This window comes from Molossus molossus, unplaced genomic scaffold (genome assembly GCF_014108415.1).
Source record: "Molossus molossus isolate mMolMol1 unplaced genomic scaffold, mMolMol1.p scaffold_m16_p_22, whole genome shotgun sequence".
Lineage (NCBI taxonomy): Eukaryota > Metazoa > Chordata > Mammalia > Chiroptera > Molossidae > Molossus > Molossus molossus.
In genome coordinates, this window is record NW_023425358.1 from 26,048,327 (window position 1) to 26,074,896 (window position 26,570).

Sequence of the window (26,570 nt, forward strand, 5' to 3'; positions counted from 1 at the left end):
TGGAGGGTGTGGGCCCACAGTCTTTGCAGGTGCTGTATCCTGAGACCTGCCCCATCCCCCAGACCTGTCCCAACAGTTCCCCCTTCTTCCCCGCCCAGGCTCCTGACCAACCTTTCCTCCATGCAGAAGGGCCAGAGACTTCTCCCAGGGAAATTGGACCAGTGAGGGAAAGATGTCACCAGTGGAAAAACAGTGGGGAGGGTCAATTCCCTGACGTGCAGGGGGAGGCTATGAGAAGGAATGAATGAATTAGCAACATGTGCAAGGAAAACCAAGTCCATGAAATAGCATTGACTCTGTGGACTAAAACAAAAACAGAAAGAAAGGAAAATCCGGTCTAACCCAACCCTCACCTGTGAAGAATGATCTCGGACTCATAGAGCCCTGACTAGTGAATCGGCAAGTTGGAGTGGGGTCCTTTTGAGAGGTTGGGAGAAGGGAGGTTGGGGGGATGGCCAAGTAAGAGCATGAATTCCTCACCTCTCAAGGCAGGAAGGCCACGGATGGTATCTCAGATGGATGACTCACAAGATAGCACACACGCATTGTGCAGAGCTCGAGGTGTGTGAGTGCCCAAGACGTTTCCTCTGGGGTCGGGTTCTGGAGGGGATGGGGCAAGGAACCTCTATTTTTTTTTTTAATTCCTTACCCGAGGATATTTTTCTGTTTATCATCAGATAGAGTGGGAGAGACAGAGAGAAACATTGATGTGATAGAGCCACATCGACTGGTTGCCTCCTGCAAGACCCGACCAGGGTCGGGGACGAACTGCAAATGAGGTACGTGCCCTTGACTTGAATCGAACCCACGACTCATTGGTCTGCGGGCTGACACTCTAACCACTGAGCCAAACCAGCCATGGTGTCTATATTGTTATTATACATTTTTTTGTTTTCAGTTTTAAATTTTTGATTCACACATACAGAAAAACACAACGTTCTCACTACTATTTAACACGTGGAAAGTATTAGAATGTGTGACTTCCTCCCTGATCATAAACTATTGCCTCTGTTATAAGCTTCTTAGTATTGTGTTCCTAAATTATGAGCATATCACGTAAAAAATAATTTAAGATTAAAAATCTAAACAGACAGCCCTGGCCGGTTTGGCTCAGCAGTTAGAGCGTCGGCCCACGGGCCAGAGAGTCCTGGATTCGGTTCCCGCTAAGGGCACGTACCTCGGTTGCAGTTTGTCCCCGGCCCTGGTTGGGGCTGTGTGGGTGGTGACCACTCCATGTGTCTCTCTTACATCATTGTTTCTCTCTCTCTTTCTCCCTCCCGCTCTATCTGAAGATACATGTAAATGTCCTCGGGTGAGGATTAAAAAAAAAATCGAAACGGACAGCTCGGGGCAGGTCAGGGACGGCTCCTGCTTTATTTCTGTGCTGGGCTCTGCTCGTCTCCTTGAGAAGTGAATGGTTCGGGGACCCCGGAGAGGGACGACAGAAGCTCTGATGGGCTTCAGCGTCTCTGTGTGGACGTTGATTTATAGGTGCTGGGCCCCCGACTTCCTCCCGGGCACCCAGGCATCCTGGCTCATGCACGTCTGCCTGTTCCCTTCGCAGGCCCAGCATGTCTGGACTCCACCTGGTGAAGAGGGGCCGAGAGCAGAAGAAGATGGACGTGCAAAGAGACTTCACCGTGGCTTCCCCAGCGGAGTTCGTCATGCGCTTTGGGGGAGATCGGATCATTGAGAAGGTACAGATGGGGTCCCGGTGCTCTGGGTGAGACCAGGGGGCAGGCTGGGAGAACCACCTTCAGCCTGGGTGCTTCCACTGCAGAGAAAGGGCGAGGGCTGCGCCTTGGTGAGCACTTGCGAAGTGCTGGGTGCTGGGCTCGGGAGCTTTTCACGTCCTGACGGCCCGAAGCAGCAGGCACGTGACCCTGTTCCACAGAGGAGACCGAGGCCTCAGCAAGATCGGGAGGCTTCGCAGAGGACCCTGAGGTGCCTGCTTGCAAGGGTCTGCTTTGTAGGTTATTGGGAGGAAGTCTAAATCCCAGCCCTGCTTTCCTGAGGTTACGGCTCCCTTAGAGGAGAGGAGACCCATGCACTAGAATGGCACCGGCGAAAGCAAACAGCCAAAATTTGCCACTTTTGAAAGGGGAAAAGGAACGTTAAACCTGAGCTGAGAGATCTGGCGTCTGTCTGCTGTGGCCACTCATGGGATATGGCGTTGGGTTCAGTTTCCCCTTCTATAAAATAGAGGCACTCAGCGCTGGCCAGTTTGGCTCAGCGGTTAGAGTGTTGGCCCACGGACCAATGAGTCGCGGGGTCGATTCTGGCCAAGGGCACGTACCTCGGTTGTGGTTCGTCCCTGGCCCTGGTTGGGGTTGTGCGGGAGGCAACTAGTGATGTGTGTCTCTCTCACTTTGATGTTTCTCTCTCTCTCTCCCTTTCTTCCTCTATCTCCTTCCCACTCTATCTGCAGATAAATAGAAAAAGATCCTTGGGTGAGGATTAAAAAATAGAGGCAGTCACATCCCAAATCTCTAGGGAGATTTGTCTTTCAGGGCTGTCTCGAAGATTAGGCAGTGATGTAAGGGCCATAAAATACAGGGGTGGGCAAACGTAGGCTAATAATAATTAGTACCATAACAACACAAGAATAAACCTTTCACGTTCTCACAAACGTAAACCTACTTTTTTAGGAACTGTCTCATGCCACACGGCGAGTTCATGATACAAACAAGAACTGAAACCAGGACCCCTTCTGTCGCTCTCTGTTGCTGGGGACAGCCAGCATGACTGCCTTTCCTCCTCCCCAAATCTGGGCCCTTTAACTTTTTTTTTTCTTCTTTATTGATCTTTTAGAGGGAGACGAAGCGGGGGGGGGGGGGGAGAGAGAAACACTGATGAGAGAGAACATCGATCGGCTGCCTCCTGCATGCCCCCCACTGAGGATTTGGCCCACAACCTGGGCATGTGCCCTGACTGGGAATTGAACTGATGACCTCTTGGTGCATGGGTCGATGGTCAACCACTGAGCCACACCAGCCGGGTTGGGCCCTTGAACCTTCAGGATGCAGGGGTGCAGAGGCAGTCATGGTGGGGCGTGGAGTTCAGAGCACAGGTCAGACTGTGGAGAGCTCGAGTCCTGGCTCTGCCGCTTACTAGCTGTGTGACCTTGGGCAAGTACCTTACTTCCTCTGAGTTTTAACATCTTGAACTCCCGATAGCGATAATAATAAAACCTCTGTCTAAGGGCTGTTGTGAGGATGAAATGAAATACATTGTACTGTAGCTTGGTACATCCTAAACACTCAAAAAATGTTAAGTGATCATGATGGTGCCAAACAAAGGCATCAAAAATCATTTATTCAGCCCTGACCCATGTGGCTCAGTTGGTTCGGCGTTGTCCCCAGGATGATCCCCGGTCAGGACACATGCCTGGTTGTAGGCTCCATCCCCAGTAGGGGGTGTGCAGGAGGCAGCTGGTTGATATTTAGCCTCACATCGATGTTTTTCTCTCGCCCTTTTCTTCTCTCTCTAAAAGTCAATAAAACATCTTCTTACAAAAAGTATTTATCCATCCATCCATCCACCCATCCACCCACCCATCCATCCATCCGTCTGTCCGTCCGTCCAGTCATGCACCCATCCATGCATCCATTCATTTGATCACCCATCAGTTAGATCACCCATTCATGCAGCCAGCAGACTTTGAGCACCTGCTCTGTTCTGGGCCACGTGCTGTGGAAATACAAAGAGGAATGACGTGCTTCAGGTACCGCAGGAGCCTCTGCAGCCATGAGAGGGACCCCGGGTGGCACGCAGCCTCCATTGCGGGGAGATGTGCAGCTCTGGGCCCTTCCTCCTTTTCCTTACCAGGTGCTCATCGCCAACAACGGCATTGCTGCCGTGAAGTGCATGCGCTCCATCCGCAGGTGGGCCTATGAGATGTTCCGAAACGAGCGGGCTGTCCGCTTTGTAGTCATGGTGACGCCAGAGGACCTCAAGGCCAATGCAGGTAATTGGGCCTTCACTCCCTCTCCTTCCCACCCCGTCATGCTCTGTCCTTACCTGCCCTCCCCTACCTTCATCTGCACCTACCTGGGCAAGTCTATTCTGGACCCAAACAGACTTCCGGGGTACTCTCTCATGAGCCTGCATTCATTTGCCCTTTCTTCTTCATTTCATTAAAACTGCTGATAACAAGAGTGACCCCTGTGCCTTATAAAAACGCAAATGGTGCCCTGGCCGGTTTGGCTCAGCGGTTAGAGCGTCGGCCTGCGGTCCCGAGAGACCCGGGTTCGGTTCCCGCTAAGGGCACGTACCTCGGTTGCAGTTTGTCCCTGGCCCTGGTTGGTTGTGCGGGTGGCAGCCACTCGATGTGTCCCTTTCACATCGATGTTTCTCTCTCTCTTCCTCTCTCCCCTCCCAATCTACCTGAACAAAAAATAGAAAAATGTCCTCAGGTGAGGATAAAAAAAAAAAAAAACGCAAATGGTTAACATGCAAAGCGGAAATTCCATCTTTGAACAAGGTCCATGTTACTGCAGATTGGTGTCTCTTCCTCCAGATGTTTTATTTTTGTTTTTTGGCAGATGTATGTACTGTATTTCAATTATTCATTCATTTTTCTATCCATTTACTGTCTCTATGTCTACTAGCCTAGACCATTCTATAAGTATTGGGCAATTTGCTTCTTTCCCTGAACAGTTTTATCCCTTTACAGACCCTTTGCCACACAGCAGGCAAAGTGATCTTTTAAAAACACAGCTCAGGTCCTGTCAGCCCCTCCTTAAATGCTTCAGAAGACACAGTGCTGTTCCTGGCACCAGCAGCCTCAGTCTTGTCCCCTGAACCCCCACTTCCCTGCCTTGGGCGCAGGCCCTAGGCTCTGTTCTACACAGATGCAGCCTCCTTTTAACTCACAACAAACAGGACAGGTTTGACTGTTAGCACCACTTTACAGATGAGACAGTTGAGGCATGGGGACATAAATCACTTACCCAGGGTCATACAAACGGCATGCATTTGAGATCAGTAAGAATAGCTGTTCTGGATACACTGATTCAGACTGAAGCCCGAATAGTGTTCAGATTAGGAGACAAAAGCGAGGAGTATTTATGAGAAAGGGAAGGGGAACAATTGTATCAATAGAAGGAAGGCATTTCTATTGGTGCAGATAGTATAGTGATATTAATTCTAAACAATGTTTTTAATTTTTAGTCCAGTAGTTATAGTAACCACTTTCTTATCTTTGCAAACAGTTTTGGGGACACAGTGTTGTCTAGGCCCAGTCCAAAGGTTATTTTGGTCTTTTTAACATTCCAAAGGTTTGAGGCAGAAGACATGCTGGGCAGTTCCTCTGGCTTGGCAGCTCCTACTCCATTTGAAAGTGGCTCCATTTATTATTATTTTTGACATGACAAGGTTTGGAACCCAGGGCTGTCTGAGTCTATAGCCTTATCCTGTGGGGTCTCCCATCATGCTCAGACTAAAATTCCAGACCCTCTCTAGTCCGGTTAAGGCCCCTCATGACAACCCCTGCTGGCCTCCTGGTCCTATCTCATGCTTCTCGCCCTTCATCCCCGGGTCCTAGTCGCTCTGGCATTGTCGGTTCCTGCGCTGGCCTCGCCATCTCTTGTTGCAGAGCCTTGGGACATGCTGGTCCTTCTGACTGTATTTTTCCCGGAAGCTCATTGCACAGCAGGCCCCACCCCTGCCTGCCCCGTTTTCAGATCTCCCTGGCCCAGGGGGACCACAGTCTGTGAGTTTTCTTGTTCACCTTCTCCAACAGTAGAGGGAGACTTGGCCAGGAGACGGTGCTTGTTTGACTTCTCACTTTATAATCTCTGGGACCTCCCCAGGGGCTTGTTTTCAGGACATATTCTTTCAAGTGGAATTTCTGGCTTAAAGAGCATGGATATTTTAAAATCAAAACATTGTATCATATTCAGCTTTAAAAAGGAAGGAATGGCCTTCACATGCTGCAACATGGATGAAACTCGAGGACATTATGGGGAGTGAAATAAACCAGTCACAGAAAGACAAGTACTGTCTGATTCCACTTATGTGAGGTCCATACAGTGGTCAAAATCTTAGAGACAGAAAGTAGAATGGTGGTTGCCAGGGGTGGGGAGAGGGGGGAAGGGAGTTATTTCATGGGTACGGAGTTTTAAATTTGTGAGATGCAATTTTCTAGAGATCTGTTTCACAGCAATATGAATGTACTTTCCACTACGGAACCATACACACAAAAATGAATAAGATGGTAAACTTTATGTTATTTTTTTTACCATGATTAAAAACAAACACAGTAGTAGTCTTTTTTAAAAATCCTCACCTGAGGATTCTTAAATGGCAAAACAATGTAAAAGTAGAGTTTAGGAATTAAAAAAAAAACAAAAACCTACCTCTAATCTCACTATCTTGATAATTTTCTTCCTTCTCTCTTTGTTCCTTCTAGGCCTAGTCCAGACATACATTTTTTTTTTTTTTTTTTTTATCCTCACCCGAGGACATTTTTCCATTTTTTGTTCAAGTAGAGTGGGAGGGAGAGGAACTGAGAGAGAGGAGAGAAACATCGATGTGAAGGGACACATCGAGTGGCTGCCACCCGCACGACCAACCAGGGCCGGGGACAAACTGCAACCGAGGTACGTGCCCTTAGCGGGAACCGAACCTGGGTCTCTCCGGACCGCAGGCCGACGCTCTAACCGCTGAGCCAAACCGGCCAGGGCCAGACATACATTTTTTTTTTCTTTATTGATTTGAGACAGAGAGGAAGGGAGAGGGAGAGAGAGATAGAAACATCGATGAGAGAGAACATCGATTGGCTGCCTCCTGCACGCCCCCCACTGGGGATCGGGCCCACAACCTGGGCATGTGCCCTGACCGCGAATTGAACCGGCGACCTCTCGGTGCCTGGGTCAGTGCTCAACAACTGAGCCACACCGGCCGGGCCAGACACATATTTTTACATAGTTAAAGTCATATTCAGTTTTCCTCTAAGTGTCCCCCATGTCTGTCCATCGTTGCCTTAGCATCGTCATGGTTGTTCTTTCATTGGCCACACGTGGTTGTGTCTCGTAGATTCCCTCCCGTCGACTTCAGTCCCTCTCTGTTCTTTTCTTTCCTCTCCCATTTACCTCAGAGTATATCAAGATGGCAGATCAGTACGTCCCTGTCCCAGGGGGGCCCAACAACAACAATTACGCCAACGTGGAGCTGATCGTGGACATTGCCAAGAGAATCCCCGTGCAGGTATGTTGGAGGGGGCTCCCCAGTCTGCCCACGGTGGGGGATGCCCTGAGCTCTGGAGCAGCTCAGTTCCGCACTCAGAAGGGGCAGAGGAGCCGGGTCCTATGAGACTGAAATCCAGGGCTGACAGGACCCAGCAAAGAGCTGCCAGCGTGCGACGGGGCGGGTTGTGAAGGCAGATCTTCGTTTACCCCTCTCTGTGTTCGCAGGCGGTGTGGGCTGGCTGGGGCCATGCTTCCGAAAACCCCAAACTTCCAGAGCTCCTGTGCAAGCACGAGATTGCTTTCTTAGGTAGAGTGTGTGTCCATCAGATACGTGGGAATTGGGGTGTTGATGGGGCACTCCTCTGGGTCAGATTCTCTTTCTGGCGCAACCCTGGAAGGTGGCAGTCAGTTTGGTATTTCCACCTCATATTCATTGTCAGGAGTGAGTGGGTTTAGGGGTGGGAGGGCACCAGGGTAGGTCCGTCAGCCCAGGGAAATGGAGCCGTTACCATGGTTACCACAGCAGAATGATGCTGGGGCAAGCAGACCTCTGCTAGTGTTCCTGTTGGCACTGAGATGCCAGCCACGTTCAGATTTATCACTGGGTTTGGAGGGCACCTTTCTGATAAGGCCACACCCTTGTTAGGTTGTTCTTAGGCCTTTGGAATGCTCTATCCCCTTGGGACCAGAGCCGCTCATCTCTGCTATTTATTAGATATAATGATACTTATTATCTATGGCATCTGTTTGGTTCAGGATTTGAACTTACATTTATAAACTTTGTGTAATTATGCTGTCTGACATCCTTTCGTGGTTTAGGGGACTCATTTACCATCCACTTTCCTCTGGGCCCACAGCACAACTTGCGTATGAAGCCGCTCAGTGCAAATCAACACCTGATATTCCAAGGCTTGGCCTGGTGACCTGTGCTCACTGTATGGTCTTTGATTGGCTGTCACACAGGATTCTCCTTATCCTTCAGTTTTAGCTCCTCTGGAGGTTGGTGGTCCAGCCCACAGGCCAAACCTGGCCCATTGCCTGCTTTTGTAAATAAAGTTTTATTGAAACACGGCCCTACTCATCCATTTATGTATTGCCTATGGTTGCTTTCACCTATACTGGCAAAGTTGAATATTTGTGACAGAGACCAGCAGGCTCACAAGCTGAAAATATTTCCTATCTGGTTCGTTATAGGAAAAGCTCACTCACCCATGGTCTAGTTTTCTGAGGTGCTAGCCTGCCCTCTTGGTCTAGCTTTTTGCCTCCCCTGCTCAAAGTGGATTTTGTGTATGCCACATAGCTTAGGTTATAACTCAGACCAGGTTCACAGTCCACATGTGTTGAAAGTTGACTGATGAAGCAGCAGACTAACAGACTTTCTTCTTCCCTGACTTGATGTTAAACTTGGGAGCTTGGACCTGAATGCTTTTCTTTCCCTGTGCACTCGGTCGGCACTCGGCTGTGAGGGACTTGTGGCTGACTCCATTCTGCCTTCCCCCTTGTCCCTGACCTCTCAGGCCCTCCCAGTGAGGCCATGTGGGCCCTGGGAGATAAGATCGCCTCCACCATCGTGGCCCAGACGCTGCAGATTCCAACCCTGCCCTGGAGTGGAAGCGGTAAGGGACCCCCGAGCTCCACATTGGGGGACTCCTCGGCACATCTTGCTAATGGGAACAGAGGGGTGACAAGAGTATGCTTTTTTTTATTCTTTCATTTAAAAATTTAAAATTATTGAACAAGCGGCACAATTTTATTGTAGACAACTTAGAAAATATGAGAAATACAAAAAAGAAATAGAAATAATCTGTAATCGTATGACTCAGTGTTGAACATTTGTTGCATTTGAGGTATCAATCTACCTTTCCAGCCTTTTTTCTAAGCACATCCTTTAAAAACAAAAAACAAAGAGATCTTGTATTTACCAGTTTGAGGCTTAATTTTTCTCACTAATCTTCCTATGTCAGTAATACACTTTGCAACATTCAAAATGTCTGCATAGGATTTTATCATATAGATGTACCATGATTTACTTAATAGTCCTCTTGAGTTATACATTTAGGTGGTTTCCAGTTTATTTTGTTCTAATTTAAAAACTATGAAAAGTAATGGAGCCTTGATCATCTTATGGCTAAATCTCTGTGTACATTTTAATCATTTTCTTAGGATAAATTTCTCAAAGTGGAATTTCTAAGAAATATTAAAAAATAGCCCTGGTCGGTTTGGTTCAGCAGTTGGAGTGTCGGCCTGCAGACCAGAGAGTCCCGGGTTCGGTTCCTGCTAGGGGCACATACAAAAAAATAAAAATAAAAATAAACACCAAAAAAAATTAAATAAATAAATAGGAAGTGTCTCAGGAGTTTCCTATTCAATTTGATTTTTTTTCTTTACTGATTTTAAAGAGAGAGGAAGGGAGAGGGAGAGAGAGAGAAACATTGATGAGAGAAAACATCAATTGGCCGCCTCCTGCATGCCCCCTGCTGGGGATCGAGCCCGAAACTTGGGCATGTGCCCTGACCTGGAATCGAACCGGGATCTCTCAGTCCATAGGACGACGCTCAATCACTGAGCCACACTGGCCAGGCATGTATGTGTTTTTTAAATCTTAATAGGGTATTGGAAAATAATGACTCACATATAAATGAATTAGCTGGGGTGTTTTTGTTTTTGTTTTTTTAGATTCAGGTTAATATGGTGTTTTGGGTAGACTGAATCTGAATTTCTTTCTTTTTAAAAAAATGTTTTTAGCTCTGACTGGTTTGGCTCAGCAGTTAGAGTGCTGGCCTGCAGACCAAAAGGTCTTGGGTTCAATTCCTGGTCAAGGGCACATACCTGGGTTGCAGGTTTGATCCCTGGTCCAGGTTGGGGTCTCAGGAGGCAACCAGTCGATGTCTCTCTCACATCAGTGTTTTCTCTCTCTCTCCCTCCCTTCCTCCCATTCTATCTAAAAATCAATGGAAAAATATTTTTGGATGAGGGTTAACAACAACAAAAATACTTTAAAATATGTTTTTATTGATTTCAGAGAGAGGAAGGGAGAGGGAGAAAGAGAGTTAAAAACATTGATGAGAGGGAAACATCGATCAGCCGCCTCCTGCATGCCCCACACTGGGGATCGAGCCCGCAACCCGGCCCTGTGCCCTGACCGGGAATCGAACCGTCGACCTCCTGGTGCATGGGTCGACACTCAACCAACTGAGCCACACCAGCTGGGCTCAGTCTGAATTTCTTAAGCTTGATTTCCCATTCAGGGTTGAGGCAGCCCTTAAGAAAATGAAAAGCCAGTAATTAATGAAGCTGAAGAACTGTGTCTGGATTCTGGTGGCCCAGAGGCGGGTCTAGAGCAGCTTTGGGAGGAGCGGCCCTGTGGTCTCTGTGTTGTGTGTGTCCCTGCCGTCCTTGGGGGACTCGACCTTCTTTGTGACCCTGCAGGTCTGATGGTGGAGTGGGAAGAAGACGGCATGCAGCAGGGGAAAAGAATCAGCGTCCCGGAAGACGTGTATGAGCAAGGCTGTGTGAAAGACGTCGACGAGGGCTTGGAGGTAAACACAGAGCCTGGGGACCACGGCGCCAGAACCTTCTTCTGTCCTGGCGGTGGCAGCAAATGTCTAACCTTAAGGGGTCTGTTTGTCCTTTGCCCCCCAGGCAGCAGAAAAAATTGGTTTTCCATTGATGATCAAAGCTTCTGAAGGCGGCGGAGGGAAGGGAATCCGCAAGGCAGAGAGCGCTGAGGACTTCCCCATCCTTTTCAGACAAGTGAGCCGATCTTGTTGCATCGTTTTCCATGGCTTTGGGAATTGTCTTTCTGCAGTTCTTGGGAAGCAGGTGATATCAGTTAGCATTATCGTGTCCCGACTGTGAGAGGACATGTGCAGGCGGGGAATATGGCTGTGCTGTGTTACATTTCAAAGCAAACGTGTGCATTTTACTTGGAAGTCCATGGTGTGTGTTCCTCGGTGGACCATTCCCTTTGATGTTCAAGTCTATGAATCAGTGTGTCTATAACTGGTTTCGGAGATACAGGGTCAGAATGTCAGTTTCTGACTATATTTGTCTATCGAGAGATGGGATGTTTTGTAAATGGCAGCAGTCTTGGTATTTTTAATGTCTCTAGACAATCAGTTTTTATTGCAGGAACTACACAGTTGAACCTTGAACAACATGGGTTTGAACTGCATGGATTGAATTACATGTGGATTTTTTTTTTCCAATAATTATTTAAAATAATTTTTTTGGAGATTTTCAACAACTTTTGAAAAATCTCACAGACAGCCCTAGCCGGTTTGGCTCAGCAGTTAGAGTGTCGGCCTGGGGTCCAGAGAGACCCGGGTTTGGTTCCCGCTGGGGGCATGTGCCTCGGTTGCAGTTTGTCCCCATCCCTGGTTGGGTGGTGCGCGTGGCAGCCACTCGATGTGTCCCTTTTGTGTTGATGTTTCTCTCTCTCTCTTTCTCTCTCTCTCTCCCACTCTATCTGAACAAAAAATGGAAAAATGTCCTTGGGTGAGGATTAAAAAAAAAAAAAAATCTCACAGACAAACTGTGTAACCTAGAAATACCAAAAAATTAAGAAAGTTAGTATGTGACGAATGCATAAAATGTATGTAGATGCTAGTCTATTTTATCATTTACTACCATAAAATATACACATATATGTTCTAGTTGACTATGTTATCAGTGAAGTCAACAGTAAGCTATTAGTAGTTAAGTTTCTGAGGAATCAAGTTATACACAGACTTTTGACTGCAATGGGGGTTTGGTACTCATAACCCCTGATTTGTTCAAGGGTCAACTGTAATTGCGTATTTACTTAATTATAGCTGGTTTTCTGCTATTAAACATTATGCCTGTTTTTGGCAATGTTTAAAAAAATTATGCTGACAGTCTTCTTCTTTTTTTTAATTCTCACCCGAGGACTTTTTTTAATTGCCTGTCAGGGAGAGAGCAGGAGAAACATCAATACGAAAGAAATATTCATTGGTTGCCTCCTATATGCACCCCAACTGGGGCTCAAACCCACAACCTAGGTATGTGCCCTGACCGGGAATTGAACCCACAACCCTTTGGTGCATGGGATGATGCTCTAACCAACTAAACCACACTGGTCAGGGCATTTTTTATTTTATTTTATCTTATTTTTTTAATATATTTCTATTTATTTTTTTATCCTCACCCGAGGACATTCTTCCATTTTTTGTTCAGATAGAACAGGAGGGAGAGAAAGGGAGAGAGAGAGAGAGAAACATCGACGCGAAAGGGACACATCGAGTGGCTGCCACCTGCACAACCCAACCAGGGCCGGGGACAAACTGCAACCGAGGTACGTGCCCCTACTGGGAACCGAACCCGGGACTCTCTGGTCCACAGGCCAACGCTCCAACGCTGAGTCAAACTGGCCAGGGCCAATCAGGGCATTTTTTAAATAATTAAAAATTGTTACAATTATAGTTGACATACAATGTTGTATTAGTTTTAGGTTACAACACAGGGATTAGACAGTTATATGACTCATGAAGTGATCACCTTGATACGTCTAGTACCCATTGGGTACCATGGCAGCATTAATTCTCAGCCACATTTACTCTTAACAGCACCTTAATTTCTTAAAACCAGCTTGTACCCAACTCTTAACAGCATATTATCTTTAGGAGATGGGATTGTGGGGAATGTCGCTTTCTACATTACATGTTGAAAACGACAAGAACACAGTGTCTTTGAGAGAGGTTAAACAAAACTAGAAGGTCGCGGCTGACCTTGCTGTCTTTGGAGAACTTCCCGTTCTAGCCACTTTGCCTTCCTTGCAGGTACAGAGTGAGATCCCCGGCTCCCCCATCTTTCTCATGAAGCTGGCCAAGCACGCCCGTCACCTGGAGGTGCAGATCCTCGCTGACCAGTACGGGGATGCTGTGTCCCTGTTTGGGCGAGACTGCTCCATCCAGCGGCGGCATCAGAAGATCATCGAGGAGGCACCCGCCACCATCGCCACGCCGTCTGTGTTCGAGTTCATGGAGCAGGTGGGCTCTGCAGAGCTGGGTGTGGGTCAGCCGCAGGGAAGCCGTCTCAGCTCAGCCAGCAAAAGCTCCCTATGGTCCATGTGGCCAAAGTGGGGTGGGAGCCCACAGAGAGACCGAGGGCCCATCATGGACATAATTTCAGCCTGGCATAGGTTTATTGGAGTATGAGCTACGTGGTCTCAAAGTAACTGACATGTAGGAGGTCCTCAGTGTGCATTTGGCTGGAGAACTATAAGCCACTATTACAACTCCTGAGAACACCACTGGAAACCCCTCAGTCTCTGTTGCTTTGCAGTGTGCCGTCCGCCTGGCCAAGACCGTGGGCTACGTGAGCGCAGGGACTGTTGAATACCTGTACAGCCAGGATGGCAGCTTCCACTTCTTGGAGCTGAACCCCCGCCTGCAGGTGGAACACCCCTGCACAGAAATGATTGCTGACGTCAACCTGCCGGCTGCCCAGCTACAGGTGAGGAAACGGGCGCCAGGCCCTGGGTCTTCTGCCCAGGACGGGGTCCCCTGTTCCACTCTGATTAGACCTTCCTGCCCTTCTTCCTGGCTGTCCCTGGGGAGCGACTGTTTCGATAGGTGAGTAGCACTGACAGCCACCAAGGTTGAGAATGTTCCGTGATGTGGTTTGTCACCTTTGTCTGCCATGTAGTCCTTTGACAACTGGCAAAAGTCATGGGCCTTCTCCCTGGAGAAGTAGATTCTATGCAATTTCAGGGCATTGATAGCCCCAGAGAAGTGTTTCTCCATCTCTTCTTCATTATCATCCCCCTCAGGAGCCTTTTTAGACAGTTTCGCCCTAATTTCCCCCCCATGAAATATTAATACCTAGATATACTGTATATCTGTTTGGGAACCATAGATGCATCTGTGCTCTATACATACGAGTCAGATTCTTTTCACCCCCAAGAGTAAATATTTGCACCCTTGGGGGCAGTATCACCCCCACTGAAAACTTGTGACCCAGAGGCAGGAATGCTTGCATTAATTGGAACTCAATTTTTAAAAAAATTAATATATTCTTCCTTCCTCTACCAGAATTTGCATTCTGCTTTTCATTTTTTGTGGTTGGAAATTTTCAGAAAAGTTACAAGGACAATACACGTTAACACCGTCCTCTGTGCCTAGATCTACCCGTTGTTAGCATTTTGCCACACTTGCTTCTTTCTCCGTGTGTGTATATGTAATTTCTTTTTAATATATATATTTTTATTGTTGAAGGTATTACAGATGTCCCCCTTTTTTCTCCATCGACCCCCTCCTTCCCGCTCCCTCCCTCCTGCTTTCCCCAGCCTAATGTCTGTGTCCATTGGTTGTGCATATCTGCACATAAGTTCTTTTTTTTTTTGACTCAACCTTTTGAGCAATGTTTTGACTTGCACCTCTGTGCCACTAGGCCTCTAAGTACTTGAGTGTGAGGACCTCCTGAGAAGGGCATTTTGTTACAAACACCACCATAAAACGACACGGGAAATACACCATGGATGCCACCGCCTCGCTAATATTGGAGCCCACGTTAACATTTCCCCAGTTGTCCCAAATGTGTAGCTGTTTTGTTGTTGTTAATCCTCACCCAAGGATATTTTCCCATTGATTTTTAGGTAGAATGGAAGGGAGGGAGGGAGGGAGGGAGAGACACACACACCCCGATGGGCTGCCCGGTCCTGGGCTGACGCCGGCTGCTCTGACGCTGAGCCAAACCGGCCAGGGCTGTTGTTTTAAATGCAGGACCACACATTCCATTTCAGTGTCACATCCAGTAGTCTCTAATCTGGGACTGTTCCTCAGTCTTCTTTTTTTCATTATTTCTCTCTCTCTTTTTTAAATAATAGTATTTTTAAAAATATGTTTTTATTGATTTTTTTTTTTTTTTTTTTTTTTAGAGAGGAAGGGCAAAAGAGAAACATCGATGTGAGAGAGAAACATCTATTCGCTGCCTCCTGCACACCCCCTACTGGGGATGGAGCCTGCAACCCAGGCATGTGCCCTGACTGGAATCGAACCCGGATCTCTCCGTCCCTGGGCTGATGCTCAGTCCATTGAGCCACACCAGCCAGGCCACAGTAGTATTTTGAAATTTTTTATTTATTTATTTTTGAGAGAGAGAGAGAGAGATGATTTATGCATTCATCGGTTGGTTCTTGTACGTGCCCTTTCTGAGGACTGAACCCGAAACCTTGGTGTATGGAGACAATGCTCTCACCAACTGAGCCACCTGGCCAGAGCTGGGCACCTTTCCTTCTCACCTTCCATAGCACCAAAATCTGTAACTTGTATGTAACACGCGCATTTTCTTGCCATGTGGGGATGTTTTACAATGTTGCTTCTGTTCCCAGTGGCACAATTTGCAATGCGGAGGCGGAGCCCAGCCCTCCTGGTTTTCTCCCTCCGCCTCCCCGCCCCCTCGTGCAGCATTGTGCGCATGTCAGGTGCTGTGTATCAGGTGTCACTCACTGGATGCTTGCGGGTAGGGGTCTCCGGCAGTGACGGTGCGGGATGGCTTGCTTGATTTCAGATCGCCATGGGGGTGCCGCTGCACCGGCTGAAAGACATCCGCCTTCTGTACGGAGAGTCGCCGTGGGCCGTGACGCCCATTGCCTTTGAAACCCCTTCCAACCCACCGCTGGCCCGCGGCCACGTCATTGCAGCCAGAATAACCAGTGAAAACCCCGATGAGGCAAGTTGGGGGGGCCCACGCTTCCGCCCTCTCCTGTCTCCCAGTGTAGAGCAGACCCCAACATTAGCCTTGGACAAGACCCCCCACGCCCCCAGGCTTCCTCTGTTTGCAGTTAAGGAGACTAAGGTGTAGGAGGGGCCAGGTCACCGTTCATTCATTGACGCGTAGTTTGCCAGGCAGATTCCTTCCCTGCCTCGCTGCTCACTACTGCCGCTGGGCTTGGTACCCGGAATTGCACATCAGGAGGTTGGGGTAACTTGCCGAATGCCTCACGCTTGGGACCTGCTGAGGTCCTGGCCAACCATGTCCACTGATGAGCAAGCAGCCTGGCTAAGAGCCTGGGTCCTTGGGGTTTTGCTGCCTTTAAAAGCAGTCTGGCCCGATGTAAGGAGTCCCCCTGTGACTTGTTCTTGTGCCATTTAAAAAAAACAAAAAACACCCTGGCCAGTTTGGCTCAGCGGTTGCAGCGTTGGCCTGCGGACCAGAGAGTCCCGGGTTGGGTTCCCGTTAGGGTTACATACAAAAAAAACCCCAATTCGCTGTCATCTGTCCCAGGTTACGTGCCCTACTATTCATTCTCACGTCATCTCCATAATCTCCCACCACCTAATTGTTTAATGATTACGTTCAAGAAACTTGGGGTAAGAGAGGTTGTTGTTGTGGTTTGTCCTTTCCCCCTTTTAACTGTAGAATTTAAACTATTGTGGCTGTATCAGGGAGATCTTCGGCTGCAGGCAGACAGCCGACTCTGGTGGTAGCAAGCAACACGGGAATTTTTCAGAGGGATGGTGGTTTGTTCACAGGTGCCTGGGAGCATGGAGGACCAGGTGATGGAGTTCCCGGGCACCTGGAACTCTCTGTCTCTCACCTCCAGCCACCTCTACCAAAATGAGGTCTCCATCACTCACTTCAGAAACCCTAATCCCAGAGAGAGGGTCCAGGTCCACCCCCCCCCTTACCAAGAGTACACTCAGAGTGGGGATGGGCCCCCCAAAGGGAATTAGGTGTGTTAGTATCAGCAAGGCTAACACTGGATTTCTTTATCTGCTGGAATTTGCATAATCCAGGATTAGAAATCCAGTCCTCTTTCATTTAAACCTTTTATTATCGACAGCATATAAAATCAGGATGTACCTTTACTCAGCTGCATCAGCGATCACTGTCTTCCCCTATTATATCTGTACATCCTTTCCCCGTCGTGACTTGGTTGTTATTTTTTAAAAATAGTTTTTGTAAAGGAATAGTTGCATGCATTGGCATGCTGACATGACGTGCCCACGGGGTAGATCCGCCCACTGCCCTGGTGAGAGCTGTCAGTGTTTTCCTGATCACGCGAAGTTCGGGTTGTGGCAGGGGTTCTTGGGTTTTCCTAGGATTTAGTTCTGATGAAAATAGATCTGAAGTAATGATGTCTTTCTTTTTTTTCCCCTGGGCTCCAGGGATTTAAGCCAAGCTCCGGAACAGTCCAGGAACTGAATTTCCGCAGCAGCAAGAACGTGTGGGGTTATTTCAGCGTGGCCGCCGCGGGTGGCTTGCACGAGTTTGCCGATTCCCAGTTTGGACACTGCTTCTCCTGGGGAGAGAACCGTGAAGAGGCCGTTTCGTCAGTGTCTCCCCTCGTCCCTTCTCTCCTTCCTTCCCTCCTCCTCCTGCCCCTTCTTCCTCTGAAAAACTCAAAGTCAGCCTGTGGCTTCAGACGCAGTAGGTGGTTAGGAGGTCCGGGGAGGTGCATCACACAGCAGACCCTGTTTAAACCCTGAGCTGAAGTCCAGGAACTCAGTCTGCCCTCTTCCTGTATTTGAGATCCATGAAGTAAAATGACCGCACCAAGGTCATTGCTCTTGTAGCTTATTGCAGGTTAAACTTGAAGGAGCTCCAAAGAAGGTTCCAGGTGATTCCAAAAGTTTAAAAGGTGCTGAGCACCATAGCTTTTTATAAAAAAGTGTGTGTGTGTACTGGGGGCAGGGGGCTCCTTTCCATTTAAATCTCACGTGAAGTTCATGGAGAAACCTGTGTTAACAAAGGGGTCCCCGAGTTATGAAACACATTTTACCTTTTTCCTGCCTTGACCTGGACGCCAAAAGGTCAAAACCAGTTCACACTGTAATTCAACATTCTCGTGTCAGTGGGTGTCCTTTGCAGTGAAAAATCCAAAAGGCACTGTGGACGTTTTATTTAAAAAACATTAAAATCTGTCTGGCCCAGGCCCTTAGCCGCCATGAATTAAATTGAGTTTGGTGGTTTTGATGAGCAGTCTTTCTTTGACAGCTTCGAATACTTAGTTTTGCTCATGCTCAGCAAGGACATGGAGGCCCTTGGCCTCAGGGAGGATGGCAGCACCTGAGAATTGACGGGGTGGGAGGAGGCCAGCCAGCCCGCTCACTTCAGATGAAATGGCCTGTGGCTTGTTTCGTGCTGTAAATGAAGGACCAGTAGCAATTTAAGCAGGATTCAGAGAGAGAACTTCCAGCTTTTCGTGCCGCAGTCAGAGTCCGGGGGGACCAGTTGTCTGGTAGTTCCTGGGCTGTGGGATTTCTCAGAGCTAAGGCCGGCCAAGTCCTGAGCAAACTGGGACACGTTGGTCACCCTGAGGCCAGCGGCTTAGCGCTGAGATGCAGGTTCCACTCCACAGCCGTAGCCTACTGACACCCTTACCTGAGCTCCCTGCATTTCCATTTTTCTCACCCCCCAAATGGGGTAGTTATGGCCCCAGCAGGCAGGAAATGCCATGACAGGTGTGAAACTGCTCTCCCAGGAAAAGGAGCCTCTGAGGCCACCTCACTCTGGCCCATCTCCCCCAAAACACTGTCCCTGTGACTTCCCAGGGAGTGGAGGCTTCAGCCCATTGGACTGGAGCCCTGTTAAGGGGTAGGCAGCCCCTCTGGGAAGTGGGAGTTGGTTACGAGCCAGGCACGTGCTGGCTGGTGACTGCCAAGCCCTGAGCGGGTTAACTGTTAATTGTCCGAAGATGCATCCCGGGCACACCAGACAGAGGAGCCCCGGGACATGGGTTTGAACAGGTCCCGCGGGAGAGAGGGGCAGAGACTGGCTTGCTTGACTAGAATTATAATCATGGTAACTAATCATGGGCATAGCAGTTGACAGTTTTTGATCGGTGACTGGGTGCTTTACATGGATTGTCTCATTTTTATTTTTATCCTCACCGGAGGACATTTATCCATTTTTTGTTCCGATAGAGTGGGAGGGAGGGAGAGGAAGAGAGAGAGAGAAACATCGACGTGCAAGGGACACGTTGAGTGGCTGCCACCCGCACGACCAACCAGGGCCAGGGACAAACTGCAACCAAGGTACGTGCCCTTAGCGGGAACCGAACCCAGGTCTCTCTGGACTGCAGGCTGATGCTCTAACCGCTGAGCCAAACTGGCCAGGGCTGGATTGTTTCATTTTTAATCCACAAGCACCTGTGTGAAGTCAGGGTTACTTCCCCATTTTCCAGATGAGGAAACTGAGGCCCAGGCAGTTAAGTTACTTGCCCAAGATTACTTGACCAGTAAATGCTGAAGCTGAGATTGACCCGGGATGTCTGACTCAGGACCCTCTTGACCCCTGTGCTGTTCTGGCTCTTTGGGAACCATGTGGGAACCCCATATCTTAATTTGGAAAGCAATCTGTGTGCCTTTCCCCTCCAGGAACATGGTGGTGGCTCTGAAGGAACTGTCCATCCGGGGCGACTTCAGGACCACAGTGGAATATCTCATCAACCTCCTGGAGACGGAGAGCTTCCAGAACAATGACATCGACACCGGATGGCTGGACCACCTCATCGCGGAGAAGGTGCAGGTGAGGCGCTGCGCACATCTCCCCTTGACTCAGACCCGCCCCAGCTCCCTGGGGACTCGGTGCCGCGGGGACTGAAGTGCAGGGTCTTTCCTAGGCCGAGAAGCCGGATATCATGCTGGGGGTGGTGTGTGGCGCCTTGAATGTGGCCGACGCAATGTTCCGAACCTGCATGACGGATTTCTTACACTCCCTGGAAAGGTAGGACACGTGGGTAACTTCTCCCCTTTTGGGATATGTGTTAGCAGAACATGCTTTATTTGGGTGCCAGTCAGTCACCAGGAGATGCGTGAGCCCCTCCGACAGGCTGGCCCCTGTGACATTCCTCGGAGAAATCTGGGCTGCCCTGGAAGAGGGGGACTGGATGGTCAAGGTCAAGGCAGCAGTTAAAATACAGGCAGCCATGTGTTTGTTCATAGGGACTTGTGTCCGGTACATCCTCGTCCTCAGGCGATCAGAGTCATAGGGTGTGTATTTCTGTCTCTCCCGGACCTCGCCTGAATCTGGAGGTGCCTAGTGCAATAGACTGGCACGGAGGTGGCCAGGTGCTCACTGGCAGGATGGGCCAGGGCTTCTCAGCCTCAGCACCATTTGACATTTTGGGCCGGGTTTTTTTTTGTTGTGAGGCTGTCCTGTGCAGTGCGGGATGTTAGCAGCTCCCCTGGTGCCATTCAGAGTGCCCTCTCTCCTCCCAGAATCCAAGTCAGATCCAGAGTGCTGACCATTATGGGGCCTCGTGACATTCAAATGTGTCTGCAGATGTTGCCAGATGTCCCAAGGGTAGAGGTAAAAATTGCCCCCGGTTGAGAATCACTGTGATAGGCAAATGAAAATACCCAAAAGAAATGAAAAGGATGAAAGTTTCTAGCTTGGCTGTCATGCTTTTGAATGGAGACAGAATCACAAGCAGCCAGTAGGATTTCCACACACAGAATTTTATGAGAAGGAGCCACATAGATTTAGCTTCCGGTAAAGCCCCTTTGAAATTTCACATCCTTCGGAAAGTGCCGTTTCATTTCGTTCTGAGGAATGTCAGCCTCCTTGGGATGATCCTTGTTTTCTTGTCTTTTAATCAGATTCCGCTTTTTCGGTACAGCCAGGCGCACGGGTGCCTCAGTCCTGGGGCTGGCCGCAGAGTTCTCAGTCGCGCCCAAGGCACCAATGGTCAGCACTCTGGATCTGACTGCTGGTCTGTCTTCTCTTTCAGGGGCCAGGTCCTCCCTGCAGACTCCCTGCTGAACACTGTGGACGTGGAATTAATTTACGGAGGCATTAAGTACATTCTCAAGGTAACGCCCCGTGCTTCTTGGCTGTCTCCAACACTCCGGAGTCTGGAGGGCGTTTTTATTCCTGTGATGAGCCGTCCTGGGAGTGGATCTGCTCATGCTTGGGTCCCAGGATGCCCCACACAGCCCACGACCTTGGAACCCGAACACTTGGGGTTTGAGAACACACAGGCTTGAGCGTTTTGCACGAGGCACGATGGAGGGTGTATTAGTTTCCGGTGGCGGCCGTAACCTAGGACCACGAATTGCTGGCTTCGTAGTGACATTTAGTCTCTCACACTTCTGGGGGCCAGAAGCGCAAAAGGTGTGGCTGGGCCCGGTCTCTGAAGACTCCAGGGGAGCCCATTTCCCACGTTGCTAGCTTCTGATGGTTGTGGGCAGTCCTTGGCGGGCCTGGCTTGTAGACCTCGCCCCGGGCTCCGCCTCCAGCTCCGTGTGTCTGTCTTCGCATGGTCTTCCTTCTGTGCCTGCGCCTGGGCCCTCCTCTGGAAGGAAACCCGGCAGGTGGATGAGGGCCCACCCTCCTCCAGTACGACCTCATCTTAACCAACCACATCTGCAGAGACCGTGTTTCCAAATAAGGTCACCTCTGAGGTGCTGGGAAGGAATTTGGGGGGACACTATTGAACCCACTGCGGAGCTGAGCTGGCACGGTGTCCGGGTCCATTCACAAGGATTGGGAAGCTGGCTTTGTCCTGCGTTTCTGCCCCAAGAATCAGTGTGCGGGGTTCTGACCTCTTCCTGGCCACCTCTGGCGTCCCTGCAGCTTCCTCAGGGCTGCTGGCAGAAGTATTCAGTTTCCTGGGCCATCGAGGTCAGCTGAGCAGAGAGGGTTAGAGAGCATCTGAGAGGTGCAGGTGCAGGGTGAGGCCCCGGGTCCAAGTTGGGAGGCAAAGTGTCCCCAAGAAGCCAAGGCCTCCCTGGGGCTTCCTAGTCTCACATTCTAAGAGGGAAGAGGATGGAGTTCAAATCTGCTTTGGAGACAGAGTTTTTATTTTCTTCTAATTTATTTTTAATACTGCTGAGCACGGGTTGAACGTCCAAGCTTTGGACATTTTTAGCCTTGGTTCAGCCAAACCAGGGTGTTGTCCTTGGGGGTGTGCTAAAAAACCACTTCCCTTTTGCCTCCAAGGCTTTCTGGCCACCTTTGGGGGCCTGGGTCCCCCCATGAAATGTGCACATGCTCATAGGACATTTCAACATTTCCAATAAGCATCCAGCATCAGGCCACAGCGTTGGCACCTGGAGGTGCACCCCTGTTAACATTGTAGCATCTCCGTTCAGTTATTTATTACCTTCCTTCATGCACTGATTTTACAAAGTCGACATCATGGTGCAGATACCATTGGACTGATGTGATGTTATCTCAGCACATCATTTCCCGTGTTATTAGCATGTTGTCTCTAATGGCAGTTGAGGGTCTGAGCACTTGAACTGTTGGCAAGTGTAACTGAGGAACTGAGTTCTACATTTTATTTACTTTTCATATTTACATGTAAGTAACCACGAGTGGCGAGGGGTTACCGTATTCCATGGTGCAGGCCTAGAGTATTTCATTGCGAGGTTGTTAGATAGCTAGTTTGGTTCTTATAGGAATGTAAGTGATCCTATATTTCTTGCTCTCTTTGGTCTCAAAATCTGTCTTCTACAGGTTGAGAGCCCTTTTGGGCGATTGTGTTCTGAGCGAGAATGCACACATTGCACTAAGGGCCAGATGGGGCCAGTGTGTCAGATCGAAAGGCAAAGCCGAGGCCTGGCCGCCTGTGCCGCCTTCGAGAGTCCCAGATCCCTCGTGTGTCTGGGAGGCAGAGCCCTAGGCCACAACCCTGGTGGAGTCCACAGGGCTGCCTCCCCTGGAGGGAGACACCCCCCACCTCCCTACCCAGGGCAGCCTGCTGGGGCTGGAGCGGGGAGCAGGAATCAGGAGAGCACACCGTTGGTGAGATGGCTGGTGGGACCAGCTAGTGTGCAACCATTAGCCCACCACAGGGCAGGTGGAGTCACTCTCTCCAGGCTCCGTCCCGTCAGCTCCTCCCTCCGGTGAGTGAGAGCGAGGACCAGACAGGCAGGGCGCCCGGGCCGGCGCTCCCACTGTGGACATCAGCTCTAGCTCCTGGCCTGGGGCGGGGGCGGGGGCAGATGCTGTCCTGGGTGCACAGGGACAAGCAGACATCCTGAGTCAGGTGGGGGCATTGAACCTGTCCCTGCAGGTGGCCCGGCAGTCTCTGACCATGTTTGTCCTCATCATGAACGGTTGTCACATCGAGATCGACGCCCACCGGCTGAATGATGGCGGGCTCCTGCTGTCCTACAACGGTAACAGCTACACGACCTACATGAAGGAAGAAGTCGACAGGTGTGTGGGGCGCGAGGCCGGCGGGGTCTGGGCCAGCTCTCCTGTGGGGTGAAAACACAAAGCCCCCCTTTGTGCAGCCCAGCTCGTAGATGAGGTGCCTTGTCCCGTAATTCTGGGCCGGAGAGAGGTTATCTCCTGGCTGGAATCCCATGCACTGGCAGACATTTACGGGAGGCGCCCAGAAGGCTCTTCCTGCTAACGGGAGGGTTCAGAGCTGAGTAGGGTGTGGCTCAGCTCCGTGGCCTGCGAGGGGTGTGACGAGGGGCCGCTGCCCGGGTCTGGCTGCCGTGTCCGCAGCCCTGTGGCACAGGCTTGGAGGAGATGCTGCCCTCCCTGTTTACTGAGCATCTGCTTGTACTGGACGTTAGACCAGGTGTTAGGATAGAACCATGGTCATGACTCGTGGAGCCTATCAAGCAGATGGTGGCAGGAAGGTCACCGTGTGCCCAGGTGGGTGCCGTACAGGATACCCTGGAGGCACCTGGCCCAGGGGCATCGTGAGATCAACCCAGAGACCCTCAGCTCTAGCGAATCTGACCACGCTGAGCTCACGTGACCAACAAGGTGGGGAGGGCTGGGGGAGCCAGAGGCCCCATGTCTGAAAAAGCTTCTGTTAGAGAATGGAGTCTCCCTCCCCAATTCTTAATCCAAGAAGCACGCTAGAGTCATCCCAGAGCAGTGACTTATTTCCTTTCTTTAACCCATGTTCTGTCTGCCGAGAATATTCAAGATTGCTGTAGGCTCCACCCATGGCGCGTGCTCACCCCAGCTCAGTTAGAAGGTGAAGAGTTATAGTCAGTAAATATTTATCGAACAATATTGATTGATTGCTTTCTTCATGCCAGTTGGAATTGTCAGTAAAAGGAACTAGTTTTCAGTCAGAAAGGGTCTCACCCTTTGTTCCCCCAACTCACTCCTAATATATTTGTGGTGACTGTCAGATGCCACCATTTGGGAAAGTGGAGTCCCCTCAACTCGGTGACACTCAGGGCTGCCTTTAGGAAGAGACATACTGTAGAAAGCCCGACTTGGGCACATGGCTTCGATGGTCCCTCCAGTCTCCTCCCCCTCCCTGCTCCTCCTCTTTCCCAGTTACCGGGTTACCATCGGCAACAAGACGTGTGTGTTTGAGAAGGAGAATGATCCCACGGTCCTGAGGTCGCCCTCGGCGGGGAAGCTGGTTCAGTACACAGTGGAGGACGGGGGCCATGTGGAGGCCGGGGACAGCTATGCTGAGATGGAGGTGAGTGCAGAGCAGGTCCTCGGGGGTCAGCGCGGCCTCCCCTGCGCCCCCGCCTCTGCTCCCTGAGGTGGGGCCACTGGACACTGCTTCTGCAAATGGGCCTCACCTCTTACCTGGGCCACCGGCTGCAGATGCCTGAGAGAGCCAGTGTGTGGGGTTCAGCCCAGATCTCCTGCGCGCGTGTGTGTGTATGTATCTGTCTGTTTGGTTAATCCTCACCTGAGGATATTTATCCATTGATTTTTAGAGAGAGTGGGAAGGAGGGAGAGAGAGAGAAACATCGATATGAAAGAAACACATTGATTGATTGCCTCCTGCACGACCCCAGTCAGGGCTGGGGATGGAACCTGCAACCCAGTTATGTGCCCTTGACCAGGAATCGAACCCGAGACCCCTCAGTGCTCGGGCCAACACTCTACCCGCTGAGCCAGAATGATCAGGGCTCCCTTCAGTATTTAAAGGGAAAACCTCAAAATGTACATCTCCCTTGGAAATGAGTGAGAACTGATTAATAATGGCAATTAAAGTCTTCAGCCAACACTTGGGAGGCTCTTAGCACGTGGCAGGCTCTATTCTAAGCATTTTCCTTTGTTAATGACAGTTTTTAATCTTCCCTGCCATCCTAGGAGATGGCACTGCTCTGACCCCATTTGACACCTGCAGAAACAGGGCTCAAGCAGGTCAAGCAACTCTTTTTTTTTTCTTTTTTTTTATAATTAATTTTTGTTACAGATGTTTCTCCTTTTCCCCCCCACTGATTCCCCCCTCCCCCTCCCTGCCCTGTCCCCAGCTTTGTTGTCCATGTCCATTGTTCATGCACACATGCATATAAGTTCTGTGGTTTATCTCTCCCCCACCACCCCCTCTTCTGGGGATTGTCAGTCTGTACCCCACTTCCATGTCTCTGGGACTACCCCATTCCTGACTGCTATGTTCATTATATTCCACAAATAAGTGAGATCATATGATACTTGTCTTTCTCTGTTTTGCTTGTTTCACTTAGGATGATACTTTCCAGGTCCCTCCATGTAGTCTCAAAGGATAAGAGATCTTTTTTTCTTACAGCTGCATAGTACTCCATTGTGTATATGTACCACAGCTTTTTTATCCATTCGTCTACTGATGGACACTTGGGCTATTTCCAGATCTTAGCTATTGTAAATAGTACTGCTACAAACATGGGGGTACATATATTCTTCCTGATTGGTGTTTCAGGCTTCTTACGGTATATTCCTAGAAGTGGGATCACTGGGTCAAATGGCAATTCAATTTTTAATTTTTTGAGGAAACACCATACTGTTTTCCATAGTGGCTGCACCAGTCTGCATTCCCACCAGCAGTGTACTAGAGTCCCCTTTTCTCCACATCCTCGCCAACACTTGTTGTTTGATGATTTGTTGATGGCAACCATTCTGACAGGTTTGAGGTGATACCTCATTGTTGTTTTAATTTGCATCTCTCTGATGATTAGTGATGTTGAGCATTTCTTCATATGTCTCTTAGCCATTTGTATGTCCTGTTTGGAGAGGTGTCTATTTAGTTCCTCTGCCCATTTTTTAATTGGGTTCTTTATCTTCCTTTTGTGGAGTTGTATGAGCACTCTCTATATATTGGAAATTAACCCCTTGTCTGATATATCATTGGCAATTATGCTCTCCCATACAGTGGGTAGCCTTTCCATTTTGATGATTGTATCTTTCGCAGGCCAAGCAACTCTTGAGGTCACGTGTAGCCAGTATTCAATCCCGGCCTCTGTTCCTGGCGGCCAAGGACAGTAATACAGATAATGGCCATGGGAATCCAGGAACGTTGGGCCACGGTCTTTGTTTTGCTGAACTCTTATGAGAGTCCTATGAGGAGAGACTGTCGTTGTCCCTCACTTTACAAGAGGGGAAGTGGAGGTGCAGGGTGATGCGTGGGGTGCTGGGGTTGCAGCCTGGGCCTGGCTGACATGGGTGCCCACACTGTGACCTGCAGAGCCAGGGCAGTGCTGTGCTGAGTGTCGT

The 26,570-nt window shown here is 49.6% G+C and overlaps 1 protein-coding gene across 3 annotated transcripts in view; it reads left to right on the forward strand.

Moving 5' to 3' along the window:
- The window catches only part of ACACB (acetyl-CoA carboxylase beta), a 102,353-nt gene that overhangs the window by 30,119 nt on the left and 45,664 nt on the right, over positions 1–26,570 (forward strand). For all 3 annotated transcript variants that reach the window (XM_036276378.1, XM_036276379.1, XM_036276380.1), the window contains 16 exons: positions 1,565–1,697; positions 3,829–3,967; positions 7,100–7,209; positions 7,416–7,497; positions 8,708–8,806; positions 10,620–10,729; positions 10,833–10,943; positions 12,989–13,198; positions 13,494–13,664; positions 15,720–15,881; positions 17,321–17,484; positions 19,532–19,682; positions 19,777–19,880; positions 20,887–20,968; positions 23,176–23,321; positions 24,414–24,564. In XM_036276378.1, coding sequence (XP_036132271.1) covers positions 1,565–1,697; positions 3,829–3,967; positions 7,100–7,209; positions 7,416–7,497; positions 8,708–8,806; positions 10,620–10,729; positions 10,833–10,943; positions 12,989–13,198; positions 13,494–13,664; positions 15,720–15,881; positions 17,321–17,484; positions 19,532–19,682; positions 19,777–19,880; positions 20,887–20,968; positions 23,176–23,321; positions 24,414–24,564 — 2,125 coding nt within the window. The remainder of the gene's footprint in view (positions 1–1,564; positions 1,698–3,828; positions 3,968–7,099; positions 7,210–7,415; positions 7,498–8,707; positions 8,807–10,619; positions 10,730–10,832; positions 10,944–12,988; positions 13,199–13,493; positions 13,665–15,719; positions 15,882–17,320; positions 17,485–19,531; positions 19,683–19,776; positions 19,881–20,886; positions 20,969–23,175; positions 23,322–24,413; positions 24,565–26,570) is intronic.